The 21,322-nt window shown below is 35.8% G+C and overlaps 2 protein-coding genes across 2 annotated transcripts; both read right to left on the reverse strand.

Moving 5' to 3' along the window:
• Positions 1–5,451: 5,451 nt before the first annotated feature.
• Positions 5,452–8,852, reverse strand: LOC115922744 (ankyrin repeat domain-containing protein 39-like). Its single transcript, XM_030982278.1, has 3 exons — positions 8,218–8,852; positions 7,102–7,308; positions 5,452–5,852 (listed from the first exon to the last, which is right to left on the reverse strand). Exons 1-3 carry the CDS (start codon positions 8,422–8,424, stop codon positions 5,706–5,708), a joined length of 561 nt encoding a protein of 186 aa, XP_030838138.1. The 5' UTR covers positions 8,425–8,852; the 3' UTR covers positions 5,452–5,705.
• A 10,201-nt stretch (positions 8,853–19,053) lies between these two features.
• On the reverse strand, positions 19,054–21,205 carry LOC752165. Its single transcript, XM_030982630.1, has 4 exons — positions 20,984–21,205; positions 20,265–20,399; positions 19,861–20,014; positions 19,054–19,101 (listed from the first exon to the last, which is right to left on the reverse strand). The coding sequence occupies exons 1-4, from the start codon at positions 21,146–21,148 to the stop codon at positions 19,070–19,072; spliced, it is 486 nt and encodes a 161-aa protein (XP_030838490.1). The 5' UTR covers positions 21,149–21,205; the 3' UTR covers positions 19,054–19,069.
• Positions 21,206–21,322: the final 117 nt, after the last annotated feature.

Raw genomic sequence — 21,322 nt, forward strand, 5'->3', positions numbered from 1 at the left:
AAAGGGAAAAAAAGGTGCTGGTAATGCTGGACTATTACTCACTCATATGATGCATATTTCATGCATGAATGATTAAAAACAATTTGAAGAGACGATACCAAAAAGTTATTTGGCGGGCGGTATCTGAATTTCAAAGGGAAAATTACAGTTCTAAAAAGTTCATTTTCTGGCCTTTCATATGGCAACTCAGGAACAATGAGCCAGGAATAACACAGCTCTGTGTGTTTAAAGTAAGGCTTGCATTTCCATAATTTTTCGCTGATTTACTTAGCGGTCTCTTTATGACACCAAGTTGTTTATCACATTAGTATCAGCAGCTGGCTCATGAAAAGAGTCATAACCGGGTATGTTTTAATATACTGTCTCTCAAAAATGTGATCAGGTATAGTGTGCGTCCTCAGCCCCAGGTCTCTGGAACAAACTCCCCTCGTTCTTAAGAAACAGTACTTCACTAGATTTCTTCAAAACCGAGACAACTGAAAACTTTCTTGTACAACTCCTCTTAAATTGTTGATAGTCTATAAAGAGAGCAGTGCCTTGTATCCTTTGGAAAAGCCCAGGGGGGTCACTCTCATACACAGATGCTACCCAGCCATGTCCATCAACTTCTGAAATGGACCGTAATGGTGTATCACACTTTTTCTAAAAAGACCCTTTTTTAATTAAACGTTGAAAACTGTGATCCTAAAAAGTTATCCTTTTTTGGTTTTTGTGCGATCAGTGCTTGAAAAACACTCCTTTCTAAGGAAAACGTCGACGCCGGCATACAGCTGAAAAAGACACCCTTTCGCCGCTTTTTCTGGACATGGGTGCGTCGCCAGTCATGTTGTGAGCGACCCCCCTGGGTGGAAAAGGCGCTATATATATCCAATTATTATTATTATCATACTCAGTGATGATATCATTTTATAGAAGGTAAGATATCTGTACTGTTTTACTGTCTTAACAACTTGGCGGATTAAGAAGAGGCATATCTTTCTAAAACACTGTAAAGCCCTAATGTATTCAGACTCTGTTAACGATATCGTTTCATGGAAGAAACAACCGGAAGTAGAATGTATGGTAGTCAGATAGCTGTAAGTGACTCTTCTAGTTGAAGTGGTATGTGACCTTCAAACTCTTAATTGTGGTGGTAGTATTCACAACTCCTGAGCTCATCTTGCCCCAGGAAGCCAGCACTACATTCTGCAGTCTATACTTGCATGAATTTGAAGGAATATTGAATATTTAAAACTATATCTGTATTAAAAAATAATTATAAAAAAAAAATTTAAAAAAAAATTGAAGGGGAAAAGGCTTTAGGTGCTCAAATAAACTCTCAAATGTGGCAGCATGCATATCAGGAAAAAAATCCTTCATTCCTATGGAGATTTTATCAAGTATTCATATTAAGATTCTATAAAAGGTTGGATAGAACATCAAATATCTGGCAGTACTGAAAACAATAGGGGAAAAGAAGAAAAGAAGTAGAAATAGATGAAAAGCAGCTGAAAATGTGAATTCCCCAAAAATATTGTGATGCATTTTTATCAGTATAGATAAGTATCTGTCATTGCTGGTATCTTTACAAAAGTAGACATTTTAGTATAAAGATAGTGTTGTGATTGCTTTGTAATGGTAGTTGGTGATGCTAAACTAGAAATTGTGAGCTTTAGCTTGTTTTATGGTATATTCATGGTATTTGATTGATGAAATGTACTTTTTAATTTGTTTTATTACTGATCATATATTTTGATCAATTTTTGGTGAAAGGTTAATTTGCCACTGCGGAATTACGATCTATGCCAAGTTCATCCTGCTAGATGTATATTATGAAAAATGAAATTATTTTGTAATTGAATTAATGAAAAAAGATCATAATTAAGGAAACATTGACAGATATAGCACATAGAGAGAGAGAGAGATAGAGAGAGTGAGTAATTAAGTGAGTAACGAAGAACAAAATTGTAGTGCATATACACTGTACATGTGATTTGAAGACAAAATGAAGGCTGCAGTAGGCTAATTTTGTTCTCATAATATTTATTGTCCAATCTCATGCTGCATCTAAACTTGGATTGAAACAATTAAGATAATGTAGATATAATATATCATTTTGTTTCCTGTTATGACAATCTTGGTTATTATTACTCTATTTTTACACTTTTAAAATGTATGATATATTTATGCAGTGTATTTCGTTTTTAAGTGGTGCCTTTTATGTAAAATGCAACATATGTATTTCATAGCTATTATACATGGTTTGTACATAATACTATTTCAGTATTTATTACTTAGAAATCAAGTATGCCATTTGCACCTCTACTTTATCTACCAGTATTTCTTTTCTTTTACCATGAAAATTGGCTTTGTGTATTCATAATTCATAGGCATGAATTGCAATTTCTCAATATTTATAATTGTATTTCTTGCAATACAAAACTTAAAAAGAATGTTTAAATAGCTTAACTGTGCCTGAGCATTGTTTTTTATTCTGAACTGTTATATTTCTTACACAGGGAAGTTTCCTTGCACAACTTGTAGCATGTTGTAAAGTAGAAGTCATAGCAATATGATCTAAAATTGATCATATCATTTTTCTACTGCAATTAAATGAATGGATTTTCCACCCCCTGGATATATTAATATTGTATGTAATACTTATTGCCAAGTCAGGCAAGCAAATGTGTGTCAGGAGCCAAACACAATTACGTTGCAAGAATGGTGAGTCAATTTGGCTGTAGTTTCTCATCAGTCACAGTGACTGTCATCAAGTCTAACTATTCAGCTTGATCAGCAGCCTAATTCTTCGGTCCATCCATGAGTTTTTCTTCTAAGCCTGGACTGCGTCTGTCTATGGAGACTGTACTGTGCCATTTATCCCATCTTATAATTATTATCATCATTGCTGTTTATGAGGAGGCGCGATAGCTCAGTCGGTAGAGCAGTGGTCTTGTAATCCGGTGACCCGGGTTCGAAACCAAGTTGATGGGCTAGTGCCCTTTGGTAAGGCATTAATCCTTATTACCAGGTCCCTCGGAGAGGACCTAAAGCTGTCAGCCGTCTGGTTGCTTACTAACAAGCATTCATGCTTTCTTAGCAGTCGGGTAAAATAACCACCAGCACCACTCTGTGACTAGGATTTAGTCTTCTCTCCTCGTGGCTATGATAAGCTCAGTTTGGTTCAGGTCTAGTTCCTTGCCCTTAACATCTTTATCCATGCTTGGAACTGCACTTCTTCAAGAGAAGAATCTATGTTGGGGGAGTCGTAATGAGTTCACTTCGTTTTAGAGTATAAAGCCATGCTAAAAACGAAGGAAAGAAAGTGGAATCCACTCTCTAAAGAGTACCTTTGAGTGGATTTCCACTCCTATGCAGCAGGAGAGTAATTGCGGTACTTTAACAGCAAATGCTCATTAGAATGAGCTACTTCAAAAATACTATCTACGCATGGGCAAATAAAGGTCATTCTGTACAACACTGTATAACCCATCGAGCCGACTGCTCAATATGCGTTCATGAAGTTATCATTATTCATCATTTATGTATCAGCGGTACATTCTATATGATACAGAGGTGGAAGTATTCTTTTTTAAGATGGTAAACAATATGTTTTGGCAGTGATTATTCTGAAATGCACAAAGTAGGATGTCTACAAGTGTAAAAGGATATGTGGGTATTTTGGGGTCCTATTGTACAAGCGCCATCTCCAAAGTGGCTTATACTGTAAAAAGGATCAGCACTCTTTCAACTTATTATCATCTAGATAAAATTAGGGAGAGAGAGGAAAAGAGAGAGTGAGAGGGATGGGATGGCAGAAAAAGATTTGCTTATATAGTGTTATCCACAGTGCGTGCATAAACAGGCTTTGTTGGAATATAGGATTTGATTTTAAATTGCCATGACGCTAATCAATTATTTTTTCCACTCGCTTTTTTTTATCCCTTTGGCATTTGCAAGTATTTAAAAAAAAAATTATTTAGTACATCATGATAGGCAATAATTTTTTTTTTTAAAGGTGAAAACTTTGGTCTAGAAGCATACAAGCAGCCTGCACACACACACACACACCCACCCAGACTTCCATGTATATTTAACATATATTTATAATTGCAGCATTTCCCCTTGATTATAAAAACACATACAAAGAAAAGACAAATAAATATATTACTATTTCAACACACTACCGTAAACATTAAAAGAAAGAAATCTCCAATACCGGTAGGCCTTTTCAAGCAAATTAAGACTTAAAGATTTATACCCAATCATGTTTTTGTCTTATTTTGACTTTATTTTGACTTGTGTTTTGCTGAAGGTTGATAATGCAATAGAAGGAAAGGGGGAGAATAATTAACTAAATAACAACTGAAATTTCGTATAATTTACTATGTATTTAACTGTACACATGGATTTATAAAATGCAGTTATCTGAATTAGATGATCTGTGAGCTAGGAAAAAGAACTGAAGAAAAATACCAAAAGGATTGAAGAATGTTAACATCCTAACACATACTAAAAAATAATAATTCTGAAACAATGTATCTTTGTTTTATATGCCAATGTTGTGAGCAAAAGATCATTTATTAAGCAAAAAATATTATCATCAAACAAACTAGATATCAAATGAATATTAAAGTACATTGATATAAAATAACTAAAATCCCTGAGTTTCATGGGGCTCAGCCCCCTTGACCCCACGCCATTTAGTAACCTGCCAGTTTCATGAATAAGGTATCAAAATTTACGCTATGCGCTACCTGATCGTAAATACTTTAGCCTCCCCCACCCTCTTTGAAAAACATTCAGCGGGGCCTGCATGGAAGAGAATGGGATGATCCTGATGTTTTGTCTGCCTCCCAAACGTTTTTTGCTCATTACGTCACCGCTGGTCACCATTACGTACCAATATTTGGCTCGCATAATTTCAAATTTGGGCTCCCCTAAGAAATCCTGGATCCGCATCTGACTTGGACATTATTTGTATAGTATTACAACTATTAAGTTTGGGACCAAACAACAATATGTAAAATTTACCAAAAAAGAACCCTCACAAACTAGATGGACCTTCGACTGCACGCAGTCAAAAATGATGCCTCCGCCATGGAGCAATTTTACAAACCAAAACAGAAGCAATTTTTAAAATTGAAGGTTTGATTGCAATCCATTAAAAGGTTCTCAGAATATCGTGATTACAAGCTGTTTCATATACATGTTTGACCCTTTGATCTTTGACCTCATGACCCTTAAAATCTAATCAAATCATTGGCTCTGCAAGATACATGACCCAAGTTTGGCGGGAATCCATCAATGGATTCTTGAGATAACACGATCACGAGCTATTTTCGCATACATAATGAGCCCTGTGACCTTTGACCTTAGATCTTGTGACCCCAAAATCTGATCAGTTCATTGGCTCTGGAAGATACATGCATGACCCAAGTTTGGCGGGAATCCATCAATAGGTTCTTGAGATAACGCGATCACGAGAACGGGACATACATACGTACGTACGTACAACCCCCAAAATAACAGCTTTTACAATATTTTGTTATTATTTCAACTGAGTTATTGCACCTCAATTTCATTTGGGCTTAATCTATATTCCCCAAATGCAAAACATATTCCATATATAAAAGTACTTACTTTTCCAATAGAATCATACATACATAAAATAAGCTATAGCTTACATATAACCTGTAATACAATTAATTAATGAGGACCGACTGTCATGATAAGAGTTGCCTCAGTCTTGGATCAAAGTTGTCCTTCACACAGTCTAGTGGTGTCTGTCCTCTGTTGTCTTCCGCAGTCTTCAGACTAGGCTGGGCTTGGACCAGGACCTTGCAGATGTCTACATGGCCTCGTTCTGCAGCCTGGATTGGAAGACGGGGGAAAGAAGAAACCATGACAACCCTCCTTTAAAACTGCAAAATATCTAATGGGATTAGTAATCTCAATCTTGAACTGAAGCCTCACCCTGACCCGGGGGGTGTTTCATAAAGCTGTTCGTAGAGTTACGCATGACTTTACGAACGACTTGTATATGAAAAGTCAAATGGGAAGCTTAATCATTATTAACTGCATCAACTAAAGTTGAACTGTGCAGATGTAGATTAACATTCTTATTATAACAAATATTTTTAATGCAAAGTATATTTTTTGCCATAATTTAATTGAGGTTATTGGAAATATCAGGAAAAACTGGCACTTCATATACAAGTCGTTTGTAAAGTCATGCGTAACTTTACAAACAGTTTTATGGAACACCCCCCAGAACCATGGCCTTCATCCTAACCCTCGTTATATTGTATTGATAGGACTGGGTATTCTGCATTTGAGCAACATGTAAACTTATAAACCTGTGCCCGAAATAAATATAATTGACAACCAGTTCATACATATCAGTTCCATTGTGTGAAGGACATTCAATTCTTCATACAAACTATGAATTTGTTGGTCCAAAAAGCAAAAGCTTATCTATTTTATAGGTTGACATATTTAGTGATTCAAATTTAAAGATAAAGTTGAGTTCTGGTTATGCGATTGCATTGTGAAAAAAAAGGAATGGATCACAAAAAATTGACCATGTAGTATGTAAGTAATGGTGTGTATTGCAAGGTTCTGGAGCCATCAAAATCATAATGAATTTGGCTCAGTCTTGGTTAAGTAACAAGCCCTGTACACAAACAGATGTATATGGGACTACACAAATGGTGTCGGGGGCTACTAACCTTGATTTACTTATCTTTCTATGCTCATTACTCAGCCAGTATACATTTTCTACCAAAATTGTTTGGCAAATGACATTTATTTGTAATCTTGAACATTCAGTGTAATTTTCGTTTGATTCTGTGAGAATTCATTTTTCCTTTTTTACCAGAACTCAAGTTTATCTTTAAGTGAAATATGGCTTTATGACACCCAAGGGAGGTGGTTTGGGAGGACCGAAATAATTTGTGATCGATGCAAATAGATATGCCTTGACATATTCATTACCCTTGTTGGTACTCTTGTCAGGGAGGATTCACCTTCGGCATTTTTTTTGTGAAGTTTTGGTATTAGCACTATAAAGGGTGATATGCACTGATGAGATTCCAGTCCGAGCGTGTGACATCATCTTACCTTATGTAGAGCTGTCTTAGCATCGCTGTCTACCAGACCAGCATCAGCTTTGGCAAGGAGGAGTTGAGATACAATTTCAAGATGGCCGCCATATGCTGCTCTGTGTAGAGGACTTGCACGCCCTGATCGGGTTAGAACATTGGGATTGGCTCCATGCTGGAGTAATGTGGAAACAATGTCCCTGTGTCCGTTGCGGCAAGCGTAATGCTGTTATGAAGATATACATTGAGGTTATTGGAAAAATGAATGATGTGTGTCACCAAGATACACAACTTATCACGAGAAGAAGCTCCAACTAAACTTGCAAACGATCTAGAGTAGATTTTTCGTAATGGTTAATATTACAAATTCCACTTTTGGTAATGAACAATAGCCTTCCCCCTCTAATCAAAACCCAATACGGCAGGTCCTTAAATACTTCTCCTCATTATGCTCTCAAGCCCACCTCCTCCCAAAAATAGCAAATTGGAAATGTGAGGTTTTTTTCTATCTACTGAAACATTTTAATTCTTTTAAATATCAGATTAATGTTTAGTCTTGATGTATCCATAGAGGTCTACTATAGAATACCCAAAATGTATTGGCCCGAATTCACAAAGGAGGTTTGGATATAACCTATGGTTTAAACCCTCATTTATATAACCAATGGTTTAAAAACCCATGGTGCAAACTAAGCGTACCTTGCCTTGCGCGCGTCTAATATTGGACATCTCACTTGTGTTGCCCTTATTTTGCGCTTATTTTAAACCAAATGTAAACGAGGGTTTAAACCATGGGTTAAATCTAAATCTCCTTTGTGAATTCGGGCCTGTGTCCGGACAGGTTGTGTATCCGGACAGCTGATTTAAATTTTAAAACAGCAATTTTAAAAAGTTTTGCAAGCAATATTTTCAGGAAAAAATTTCTGATATTTAATGCTATTTGATGGATATTTTCCCTTAAATAATAATAATAAACAATAATAATAAACAATATTTATAAGGCACTTAATACTGGTGTCTCTTAAATCCTAAGGAACGAGAGAAAGCTTGCCTTTGTTCAAAGTCCAAACACCCAACTTCCCACTATACTAACATTACAATACAAGAACGTTCAATGAGTAGAGATCAAATTTACCAGAGCAGTGTACCCTGATTTATCCACAGTATTAACGTCGCATCCTGAAGAGAGTAACTTCTGAACACCTGCTAGGTCACCACTGAGGGCAGCATTCCAGATGCCTCTCTCCCAGTCCAGCTCGTCCAGGGTTTGTGTTAGGGAGGGTGTAGGGGAGGGTTTAGCACAGCACGCAGAGTCACCTTGATGGTGGTGTGTGTCACCCATGATCCATGAATCTGTTGACCCACGTTCCTGTCAAGAAAAAAAACAAGAAAACAAATCATTGTCCTATATCTTTCACTTGTAATCATTTGTATTGGAATGATGAAATCTAAAATTGCCTAGACCATAAACGCACAAAAGGCTTTGGCTTAACTTACCCCACCAAATAGGATTTATGTATGGTGGTGTGACTATATAGTTTGCGCGTGACCCAACTTCGCTATATCAAAAAAATCTGATATCACCAATGGAAAGAGGAACATAAATTTACCCAGAGACCAAATTTTCTTTGGGATTGGGTGCGAAATTATGAAAATATTGACAATAGATCGGCAAATTTTGCAGTTGTTTGTGTCCGTTCTGAAAAATTATTAACTTTGCAATAAAGGTCTGGAAATCTTCATTTTGAGAGCATATATCCTCGAAATTGTAAGTAAAAATTGGTACCAACTGATTGTATGATATCTTGCTTTGTAAATTATGAAATTAGGCCAAATAACAAAAATAACGTGTTTCTCGTCTGGACTTTAAAATAAAGGAGGAAGCAGGGCATTACTATTTACTATTTTGCATTTTTTTTGGCAATTTTTTTCCAACATGGCTGCCATGCTAATTATAGCTGGCCAAGCCTATTTATTCACAGATATTGTGCTGTGTGAGTATAATGATGCAATGTATGACAAAACAAATAATTTGTGTCACTTTAGAAGCTATTTAAACAAAATGTATAGACCTATCACAGTTTTTTTTTTTTTTTTTTTTGGGGGGGGGGGGGGTTTCTTCTGAATAATAAATAGTTTTAAAAAAGGAGGCAGTGGGTGGGAACGAGATACACTTCATTTTTATGAGTTTTTTTAGATCGCGATATCTCCGGAATCCTTTGACGATAAATTTTCTGGTTAATTGAATTTGTAGTAAAAAATGTTACTGTCCATTTGGTAATAATTGAAATAAATACATTTGTGTAGAAATCATAGATCAAATGCCACATTCGCTAATATTTTCAAAATCTCTGCGAACTTTGGTCACCCCGTCATACAAATATGTAGTATTATATAGTAACTATACCTCTCTAGCTTTAGAAATCTAATTGCAGCCGTATTATAAACTGTTACTGCGCATGAAGGAAGACGACGTCATCCATTGATATAATTACAGTTTCAACACGCGTAGCTAACTTTTAACAGAAAAATCCAGAAAAAAAACCCTTAAACGCATCATAGATCTACAGTCAATCAGGCGAGTGGAACCGATGCAATGTAGGCCTATAGACTCTAGACTATAGTTTAGGCAAAATTTTCAAAAATAAATGCATCGGATATGAATCCGCTAAAATTGAGTGGTCTATTTTGGGCAAAGTTTTGCGGCCATAAATGGCCCCAAGGTTTGCACAGGAGACCCTACAGTCGGCTTCTGTCTCTAAAGAGAGTAGACCGAATTTTCCGTCTCTTTCGTTCGTTAGCCTCTTATTGGGGTAGGGTCGGCTCTCTCTTTAGAGACGGAAACCGTCTATACACATTCCCTTGATAATGCCACGGCCATTTCAGGTCGTAGCGTTTTGCCCCCAAAATCCCCCATAATGTCATTTTACCTCATGCATTGATTATTTAAAATTAGGAGAAGGTTATACTACATCGGTTCCACTTACCAACTTGACTGAAATAATCTGTTTAATGGTCCCTTTTAAGGAAATTATGGGTAAAAATCGACATCCATGTTGAAATCTTGCAAGCCGTGTGAAACTGTCGCTGCGCACGGAGTCATCTAAATCAATCTCATCCCTTTTAGTCTACGCCGAAGGCAAAACGATTATGAAGGAAAAAACTTTGATAACGCCATTACGAACGTGTAGATGGCGCACAGTTTTTCCTTCATAATCGTTTTGCCTTCGGCGTAGACTAGAAAGGATGAGATTGATTTAGATGACTCCGTGCGCAGCGAGAGTTTAACACGGCTTGCAAGATTTCAACATGGATGTCGATTTTGACCCATAATTTCCTTAAAATTTCCCTTCCTTAAAAGGGACCATTAAACGGATTATTTCAGTCAAGTTGGTAAGTGGAACCGATGTAGTATAACCTTCTCCTAATTTTAAATAATCAATGCACGAGGTAAAATGACATTTTGGGGGATTTTGGGGGCAAAACGCTACGACCTGAAATGGCCGTGGCGTTATCAAGGGAATGTGTATAGACGGTTTCCGTCTCTAAAGACAGAGCCGACCCTACCCCAATAAGAGGCTAAAGAACGAAAGAGACGGAAAATTCGGTCTATAAAGAGAGGAGCCGACCCTCCCCACAATTAACACAAATGAAAGACAGAAATTTCGTATAACTTTTATAAGTCTTCGTTTTTAAAGGAAAAATACTCCAAAAAAGATAAGAAAAATGACACGAAACAGGTGAGAAACATAACGACTTTTACATCATGACCATTATGTGAGTAGTTGATGACAACTTAGTTGAATTTTGGTATGTTTTAGTGGGGTACCTCCACGCCAGAGTTACGGGTACGCGTACGGGTCAAAGTATGGTGGATATGAATTATAAATTAGCGCCCGCGGCCCAAGGCCAAGGTCTCTAGTATTATCAATTTTTCACTTTTCACGCAGGAACACATTCAAAATGATGTATCATACCTTATAACTGTTGGCTCTCTGTGGGCTTAACTCTTCAAGAATATCACGAAAAAGTTTCTGTTTAACTTTACATGATGAATTTTGCCGTAAATTTAGATCGTCCAATGGTAATGATGGAAAGTCACCATTTTCTTCGAATCTCTTTGGCTCGATGAATGTGTGTGCTGCCAGCTACGATTCTTTGGGAATTATAAATGTTGACGATGTTCGATGTGACGGTGTTTAAAAAAAATATATATTCATAAAGTTACAATAAAATCAACTATAAGTAGAAAGTTTTAAAGGCTTAGTTCTATCTGCATGCCACCTATTTTCCCCCTAAGAATTCGCCCTTTGTTGCTACGTCAGGAAGCTATTTTTAACCATTTTGGTAATTTTAGAAATATATAATGCTTAATATCAATCCGTTTTGTTATCATTCTTAATCGGATGTGGTACCTGTATTAAAGTCCTTGGTGCTATGTCGGGAACACATCCCATATTGACTCTTCAGATGACAGCCAGAGAAGAAAAAAAGATAATTCCCCCAATTATTGCGTGTTCAAGTGTTTATGTGACCTCCTAAATGTGTACAGGACGTGTTTGAAATATAATTACTAAGACTGAAATCAAATAATAATAATAATAATAATAATAATTCATGTATTTATTATCATTTTAAGATTTAATATGGAATAATCAATGAATATTAAATAATTTAGCTTCATATTTTGTAAAATGGAATCTGATATTATCTCTTCAACCACCATACTGCCATATATACAGTGGCTTACTCACATATTATCTCATTCTTTATGTATGCTTATCATAATGTTCATGTTTATCACTGTCTTGTAATATTTCATGTATATATTTGTATTGTAATACTCTGTAACCAGTGGAAAACAAATTTCCTGTAAAGGACAATAAATTCTTATACTTATACTTATACTTACTTACTTATAATTGATTACAAGGTTATACGAGAACTCGGGCTGTAATAAAGGGAAAGTCAGTAGTCTTTTGCTTTTACCTTTCAACTGAACACTGAAAAGTTCTTTTATTAATAGTGTAGCATGGTGGAATACACTGGGATTAAAGATGTGTGTGAACATGCGGAGTTGTGCTTGAACTTGAAAGTAGCCGAGTTAAAAGGATCATGAGTCCTAGGGGATATTTGATTGATAAATAAATGGCTTTGGGATAGACTATGTAGCTATATGTAGGTGAAGGGACAAGGGAAAAAGAGTAGAGCAATAGGTCGAGCAATAGGTCGGGTGGGGTTAAGAACGATAAAAATATTTTGGACAACAGATTTGTTTTTGATAGAATTTAGTTAGGTGTTTGTGAAAATGGTGAATGATAACAGTGTCGTTGTATCCGTAGTTAATTGACACTCTAGAGCCTGAGCTGTCACTGGTATCTCGAGAATATCCCAACGAGTGAATCCAGCATACCCACGCTAAAAAGTATAAGGACTTCCCCTTCATTTGACCAATCAGGAATAAAAACAGGTAAAAAGTTTGTGAGAGTTTTGGAATAGAGAGTTTGGACCAATGGAAGAAGTTTTAGCCCTGTCCATTAAGAAATCGACAGTGGTGGGAGATCAGGTGACCAAAAAGTATTATGGGATGGAAAAGCAAAGGAAATTAATAAGGAATTTGTTGGACTCGAGGTGCGAGCTAGATGGCTGAACGGTGTGTTAATTAAGTATAAAAAGACCCAAACCTCCCTTCCCGAAAATACTTGCATCCCTGGACCCCAAGCAGTTGCCACCCCTCTCCTTCCACCCTAAGTTTAATCCAGCCACCACAGACATCTGGAGATCCCCGACTTGCAACCAATTTAAAGCTTCGTCCACGGAATATTTTGAAAGTTGTTGAACTTCACATCTTCTGGTCACTGTGTGCTGACAATAATAGAAAGGGACTGAAACGACAAAGAGTAATACTGCATCTCGCCCTTCTCCAGTAAAAAGAACACTTCCAACCCAGAATAATAGAAAGAGACAAAGGAGAACGCTGATTTTGTGCTCGTATTTGAGAAAGTCAACGATTTCGACGTCACAAGGACCAGGACGAGCACACACCTTTAAGACCCTCCGACGCCCCCAGGACATCGAGAGGAAATTTCAAGTCTGCTACGCCCCGACACGAGTGCGACGAGTTGAGAGACCGGATTCAAGAAAGAGCTAAGTCAACCCGTTCTCCCCAATTAAAAAGGCCTATAAACTCTTAAAGACAATTAATTATCGATCGATCAAAGACTCTAAAAGCCCAAGTAATTTAAATAATCCTTTTCCTTTCCCCTTCCCCCTCCCACTAATAACTATATTTTAAGTGAGTGATTGTTGATGTGAATGCGTGGGTAAACGAGCTCAAGTAGTTAAGTAATTAGGTAAGGGATAAACACTGAAGAAACACGACACAAGAAATTGTAACCTTTTATAAAATAAACGACCAAATGAAATTGTAATTTAAACTGTTTAATTGTGTATTAATGTGTGTGGTGGTCTCGTGGGTTAACTAACACCCCCCACCTCGGCCGCGGTGAGATGATGCTCTCCGACTGGAGTTAACGGACCTAAACAAAAACAATCTCCCGAAAACATAGAACCGCCGCTGCCGAGGGGTCGGGGGCGTTAGAATAGAATTTAAAAAACTAGCAAAAGAGACAAAAGTACATGAATACAAAACAAGGATAAATATAGTACGATCAAAGAAAGCCAACACAGCATTCAACGATTGAAGGATCATTTTATTGAATATTATCCTTTCTCGCAGTCCATGGACTGAATAGCAATGGTTACAACAGTTTACAATGTATATACATGGTAAAAGCAATTATTATACAATAACTATTAAAACAGTCTAAGCAATCACTGACAATGAAATTCAATAAAAGTAATCAAATGACAATAATAATGGCAACTATCGTTAAGTTTGATTAATAAGCGATGAAAATCTTAACTGAAACATTCTAAAAATATACTTGAAATTAACATTATAACCATTATTATTACGAAATTGGCATGCTGAAGACTTGATTTTGTGTCATTGGTAGAAATATTGGAAATATTGGAATTGAAAAAAATATTGCACTGGCTAAAATCCTAGGTGATCGGTGTGAAATTCATTCATATTTCAGTCATAATCGTTATTAAAAATGTGAGGGTGACTACTCTGCATCTATATATAAGGTCCTTAACAAAAATAAACACAACGTCATGAGCATATAAATGAAACAACAGTCATAAACATAGCTGACTCTATCAATAAATCGTTAACGTATACCGGCATGTCATGTTATTTGTGTTCGAAATCAATCTATGAGGGTGGTTTAATACAAGTCAAAATACCTATGCATGCCTATTTATTTACACTAAAACTGGATAAGAATACAAATGCATACTGGTCGTCTTGATACGAGAATAAATGTGACATGTCAAATATTTCTTACATTTAAGATACTACAACCATGGACCTAGTTGGTCCATGCTACAACTAAAGCTAACATAATATAACTATCTGATAGAGAGACTCAAACAAATTGTGAGATAAACAAATTCTACGTACAATCAAAGAAATGACTAAATCACCTCCCGATATGGAACTGCAACAGTCGGGGTCCAGTTTTTGAAGCTTACAAAGTAGGCGTAAAACTATTAGATTTCAATCATCAAGAAAGAGCATGTACCATCATAATGATTCAGATGGATAAACAAATCATACACAAATGCGATACAAAAATATACAAGATATATCAATAAACTCAAATGACTCTACAATACACTTTCACAAGAGACGCGCAACTTTTATGAATATAAATGGAAGATCAACCTTATGAACACAATGACATAAACATATATATCATCTCATAACTATACAGCGGCATCCAAACTATATGTCACCAAATATATTCGACAAATGATTAAAAGTGCCTACTTTGATCAAAAGAAAGTATATACATGAAGTCAATACATATAATGGTACATAATCAAGACACATAAATCAGTGTTATCCTGGTTTCATTAGTTGAACAGAGTTAAGATATAAAGATGGGGCGGGGGCCTGGTAGATAGAGTGTCAAACAAATTACCATCGGATTCTCACACTTACACAAGAATTTTCGTTCAAATTAATAATATGAACAAAATCATCTCTTGATACAACCATGGACCCTTCCACATGGAATGGTCCATGCTCTGCATGTCTGATAGTTAAAGGACAAGGTCAGGATTGAAAGTTTATAGTACAAGAGCAAAATGGGTTTAAATGAATCTTTACTCTGAATTCAGTATTCTAGTTTATAGATTCAGGTGGTTTGCCCAGATATTTTATATTGTATCTTTTGTAACATGAACAATGTAATTCATCTATCATTGCGCCTTTGAATGTTATCTGAAACAGATATATGGCGCCATACAAATGCTGTTCATCATCATCATCATCATCATTGCTATTTTTATCTGTATTCGCAGATCGAATAAAATCACCACGGCTTTATATCTCTTCAACTATTATTTATTACCTTATGTACATTATCATTGTAGCCATAGAACTGAAGCACAATTCATACAACGAAGACAATATATTCTGTAATTATTATCCTATGTATATTGATTATTGTAGTAATAGAACGGCAAAAGTTTTCAAACAATCTTGTAATAAAGAAAACAACCTGAGCAGTCTTCACTAGTCATATAGCCGTATAGTAAAGATAATGTGGTCTGAAGTTATTGTCTTACCTATACATAATTATTCTAGTAATACAAACTGAACAGTTTTCAAACCACCTTATGATGAAGAACCATTGTTTTATCATTTTAGCAAAGAACTGAAACAGTATTCATACCCCATATATATTCTGTGATTAATGTACATGATTTTTGTAGCAATATAACTAAAATAGTATTCATACGACTAAGAAAATATCTTCTGTAATCACTATCATATGTATTTGATTAGTGTAGCATCAGAACAGCAAAATGTTATCAAACAACCTGGCAATAAAGAAAATATACTCTGAAATCATTCAAATACCTTATATACATGATTATTGTAGCCATTCAGCTATATAACCGTTTTCATACAACTTTAAATAATAACGCATATATTCATTCAGTTAGATTCTATATAGTGTACATGATAATTGTAGGAAAAACAAATAAACAGTCTTCATAAAACCCTGCAATGCAAAAATATGTTCTGTAATTATTGTCTTAAAGGCGCATTGTGAATTTAGTATATATACATTAATTGTAAATTGTAGAAATACAATTGAAACGCTAGTTATACAACCTCTTAATAACATGGATATTAACAGTCTCGAACCACCTTATGATTTACCACATATTTAATGTATTCATTACTTTATCTGTATTATAATTATAGCAATAGAACTGAAACAGTGTTCTTCTTCGTCTTCTTCCTCCGCTATTTCGGAGATCAGCGATCCCATAGGCCGCAAGACATACTAAATAGGAGCACAAAGTAAACATCAAGGAAATGGACTTCATGTAATAAAGAAAACGTCTTCTGTAAATATTATCTTATGTACATGATTATTCTAGCAATAGAACTGAAACAGTATTCTTACAACTAGGGAAATGTATTCTGTTATTATTATCTTATATACATGATTATTCTAGCAACAGAACTGAAACAGTATTCATACAACGTTATAATAAAGACAAATCTCTTCTGATATTATCATCGTATGTATATGATACTGTAGCAGCAGAACCAAAATAGTATTCATATAATATACAATACAAACAAATATAAACAAATACAAACACTCTCTCGCACACATGGTGCACCCGCAAGCCTACTGTATAAACAAATATATGTATACTGTGATTACTAATATTATATATGATTATTGTAGCAACTTAACTTCAACTGTATTTATACAACCTTACAATAAAGAAAATATCTTCTGATATTATTATCGTATGTCTATGATACTGTAGCAACAGAACTAAAATAGTATTCATACAACCTTACAATACAAACAAATATATATATACAGCAATTACTAATACTATGATGATTAGATGCTGCTTGTAAGTATCGGCTTGCATGGTGATGTATATATATTGTAGCAACTTAACTACAACAGTATTCATATAACCTTACAATAAAGAAAATATGCTATTATCGTATGTATATGTTATTGTAGCAGCAGAAATGAAACAGTATTCATACAACCTTACACTACAAACAAATATATATACAGCTAGCTATTACTAATGATATATATGATTATTGTAGCAACTTAACTACAACAGTATTTATACAACCTTACAATAAAGAAAATATCTTCTGATATCATTATCATATGTATATGATATTGTAGCAGCAGTACTAAAATAGTATTCATATAATATACAATACAAACAATAGTAAACTGCGATTACTGATCATGTATATGATTATTGTAGCAACTTAACTACAACAGTATTCATACAACGTTACAATAAAGAAAATAACTTCTGATATTATTATCATAATATACATGAGATCGCAGCAGCAGAACTAAAACAGTATTCATACAACTTTAAAAATAAATAAAATATTTTCAGCAATTATTATTTTACGCATATGTTTTGGAATGTGCTGCTCTTTGGACCACAGTACTCTTAAAACAGCAGATGTCAAAATGTTGGAGACTTTTGAAATTCCACTATGGAGGAAGATTGCAAAGATAAGTTTGATGGGTAGAGTGACAAAATATGATGAAGATTTACAAAGATTGGGGGAGAAGAGGAAGCTAGTAACAAGCTGGTAGGAGAGACAGAAGAAACTAATTGGGCATATTCTACGGCATGATAGACTCCTAAGAGAAATCGTTCTAGGAAGTATGGAAGCTAAACAAGGAAGGGAAAGGAAAAGAATTATAATATTGGAAGAAATTTTGTTTCTGAAGTTGTTAATATTATGCTACGCACATAATTATTGTGGCGATAGGACCGAAACGCTTTTCACACAAACTTGTCACAAAGAACATATCATTGCAGCCAATATGACTACTGAACCATGTTTGATACATTTCGAAGAAACATGAGTGCTGTTCGTGTCATTGCAGTGACAAGGAAACTATCTATAAGTTATGGGGACTGTTTGTGTTTGATAATGCAGGGTGTATCAACAAAGCTTTTAATTATCATTATTTCATCGAAATTATATAAAATGTACTAAATTTTGCAGAAAGTGTAAACACTGCGCATAATTATATCTGGCTTCAATATTTAGTAGATTTTGTTAATAGCTTTTCTAGTCACCTATCAAACATGAGGGGATTTCGAGAGCATTTTTTTCAACTTCGAGATTCTGATCGTGGACATGCCGTTTGTACGTTCAAACTAACTTTCGTGGAAGAGGACATTGGCTGTAGATCTTAATCCAGCTTTCTCCAAAGCAAGACGAAGTTTGTTAGTCTGCTCACTCGGTCGTACACGCCGTCTCCAGTCACGAAGCATCTCCCGGAATCCTGAACTTGAGACGCTGCTAGCCGAGGAGTCTGCTCTGTCAAGGTATTTCTCTACCGTTGAATGGGAGAAGCCAAGCTGGTAGCCAAGGTCACGTGCATCCTTTATTGCACAGACTGAATCAGACAAGATTTTTAGCATGTTGTCTGAAGCAAACTTTATTCGCCTGCGTCTGTAGGAGTAAGAGTTATATGGCAAACGAAGGAAGAAAATAGACACATCAATAAAATACTGTACAATATAGAAAATAAGATGGCGATCTCCTTTCCTACTTTGACTAAGTTATCCCATCGTCAATGCACACCCAACTCTTTATAACCTGTTTATGTACACCCCTTCACGAGTAAATTATAATAGCAATGTTCACGACTAGTAATCGCGAAAAGAATAAAGAGTTCGTACAGGTTTCATACTTCAATGACAGGCATACTGTATAATATTTTGTTAGATTTATTACTTGATCTAAGTAGCATGGTATAATAAGAAGAATCAATGATAACGTTGCATCTTTACTGCATTACGACCAACAAATGATTAACTTACGTGTGGGAGACTCCATAATCTGGCTCGACTGTTTGGATGAAACAAGGAAACAAATAATTGGGATGTGTTAACTTCAACTGTACTTTTCTTAAATTATTATAGGTGAATTATCAAACGTTTAACTTAATACCGTGAACGCGTCTTTAACATACAAATTCTAAACTATTGGGGTATAACATTCGCCATTATTACTTTTCTTCCGTGATTGTGCTAGATGTAGTTGGAAAATGTATTTGTTTGGGATTTGAGTTTTTAAGGTTTGGTAAAAGCTTAGGGACAGAGAAAAGATGTAACAATGGATTGAATATTGAATTTCTGAGTATCCGGCTTGTACACGTTTAGCCGGAGTATATTTCGTTAAAACCATTCTGGACGATTAACAAGAAAAAACGAATCACGTGTACACATTGCGACAAAAATTCCAAACACAGGGAACAGGGAGACATGTGTCTACACGGCCCTTCAAGACACACACTTTTAGTAGAAATAGACTTCATTAAATAATATGTTTACTTAGTGGCTGGCTATTATCTCCCATGTAGGCTTACTAAGCCTTACATCTACATTTGACTTCGATAATTGGTAAAATATTGTGCGTAACATGCACAAAATGATGACCCCCCCCCCCCCCCCCCCGATTTACCACCACAAGTGACTTCGATAAAATGTAGGCTACCATTCGAGGGTTCGATATGGTGTAGTAGGTTTTTTTAATTTTTTTTAATAAATATGGCTAAATGAAGCCTTTTAAAGTTTGAATCTATATCATAACCAAGAGGTTACCTACCTTCTATTGAGATGGGTATTTGTTGTTCTACGAGAGTTGATGTGCCCTGCTCAATACGTAGACAGATACTCTTCGCCCCTCCCTCAGCACATGAGGAGGGCAGCTCGAAGTTTGAGGTGTTGCATTCTCCATTCAGGAGACAACGTACAGGGACCTGATAAACAAGATTGCGGATAATGGAATGTCACAGCTTACTGGTTAGTGGATGTTCGTAGAATTTAACTTTTATTATAAATTCTGTGAAGGAAATCCCTATGGAGGAGGGGGGGGGGGGGTAATTGATTAATCAAATATTGTTACTTAAGTATGATCGAGAACATAATAACATTTGAAATTTGTGAAGAAATCTTGTGAAAATGGAACGAAATAACAGTTCATGCGTTATGTTCTAGTGCGATACTTACAGTTTCCTGGACCTTTTCTGAGTCAGAAAGACACAAAAGCTTCAGATCGTCTTCCTTTGATTCAAGAGGGAACTTGATCACGATTGCCACCTGGTAGAATGGTTCCAACGAGCTTCCCTGTCTTCTGCACATATCCTGACAACAAAACATGATTGAAAACTTGACTGCATGAATTGTGTACCTGGATTACAAACCTAAGCAATTCAACAAACGAATAGCAAAATCATACAAGTTGCTTAATTTCATGTAGATTCCCTCAGGCTCGGATCCACAAGGGGAGGGGGAAGGGGCCCGACCCCCTGGCAAAAAAAAAAGAGTTAAAAAAAAAAGACGGGGCCCCCACCTCTGGCAAAAAAAAAGTAAGAACAAAAGATGGGAACCAAAAATTTACGTTTTTCTTTTCTTTTTTGCTCAAGAGGGGGTGGGGGGGGGGGGGGGGGAGGTGTTGAGTTAAAAAAAAAGATATATATATATTTTTTTAGAACCAGTGGAAAATTTACTGGATTCCCTCGTCTTGTAGTTTTGTCTTCACGCCACCTTAGGACGTTTTTTTTTTTAATACTCATTTTGGATTTGGAGCTCCTTGTGGGGGTTTATCGTGGGCCCTTTCGGGGTTCGTTTATAACCTGGGTAATAATGTCTAAGCACTATTAGCATGATATTGTGACGGGTATGAGTACTATATAACTGATATAAGAAGTCACTAATAATATACATACGGCAGGATATCTGTTGCAAGGATGAGCTATGCATATACGCAGTGCAGATTTCTGTGAAGGAAGCATGAAAAGCGGCTGAAAAACTTCGCAGGTGAATTGAACTCCATGAAAGTTGCTTGATGACAAAGCCCAGAGTTGAAGATGACGCGTAGGGAAACCAACCATGTCCTCTGAGATATCGAAATCTGTTGATGTATTTGGAAGTAAGCTCCTGTAACCAAATGTACCTTGGAAAATACAAGAAATGTGAAAAGGAAGACAGATATACTATGTAATTTTGTACAAAAGTCAAACATAATATATTCATGAAAAACACGCGCGCGCTTGTCCCAAAACGTC

This window comes from Strongylocentrotus purpuratus, unplaced genomic scaffold (assembly GCF_000002235.5).
Source record: "Strongylocentrotus purpuratus isolate Spur 01 unplaced genomic scaffold, Spur_5.0 spur5_scaffold_12, whole genome shotgun sequence".
NCBI lineage: Eukaryota > Metazoa > Echinodermata > Echinoidea > Camarodonta > Strongylocentrotidae > Strongylocentrotus > Strongylocentrotus purpuratus.

Excerpts from the sequence above, each read along its gene's own strand:
- LOC115922744 (XM_030982278.1), bottom strand. The coding sequence starts at position 8,424 with ATGGGTGACACACACCACCATCAAGGTGACTCTGCGTGCTGTGCTAAA. Across the intron at positions 7,309-8,217 it reads AATCAGGGTACACTGCTCTG|CATTACGCTTGCCGCAACGG; the intron begins GTAAATTTGATC and ends TCTTCATAACAG. Across the intron at positions 5,853-7,101 it reads CTAAGACAGCTCTACATAAG|GCTGCAGAACGAGGCCATGT; the intron begins GTAAGATGATGT and ends CTTCCAATCCAG.
- LOC752165 (XM_030982630.1), bottom strand. The coding sequence starts at position 21,148 with ATGGTTGGTTTCCCTACGCGTCATCTTCAACTCTGGGCTTTGTCATCA. Across the intron at positions 20,015-20,264 it reads CAGAAAAGGTCCAGGAAACT|GTCCCTGTACGTTGTCTCCT; the intron begins GTAAGTATCGCA and ends CTTGTTTATCAG. Across the intron at positions 19,102-19,860 it reads AATACCCATCTCAATAGAAG|TCGAGCCAGATTATGGAGTC; the intron begins GTAGGTAACCTC and ends TCATCCAAACAG.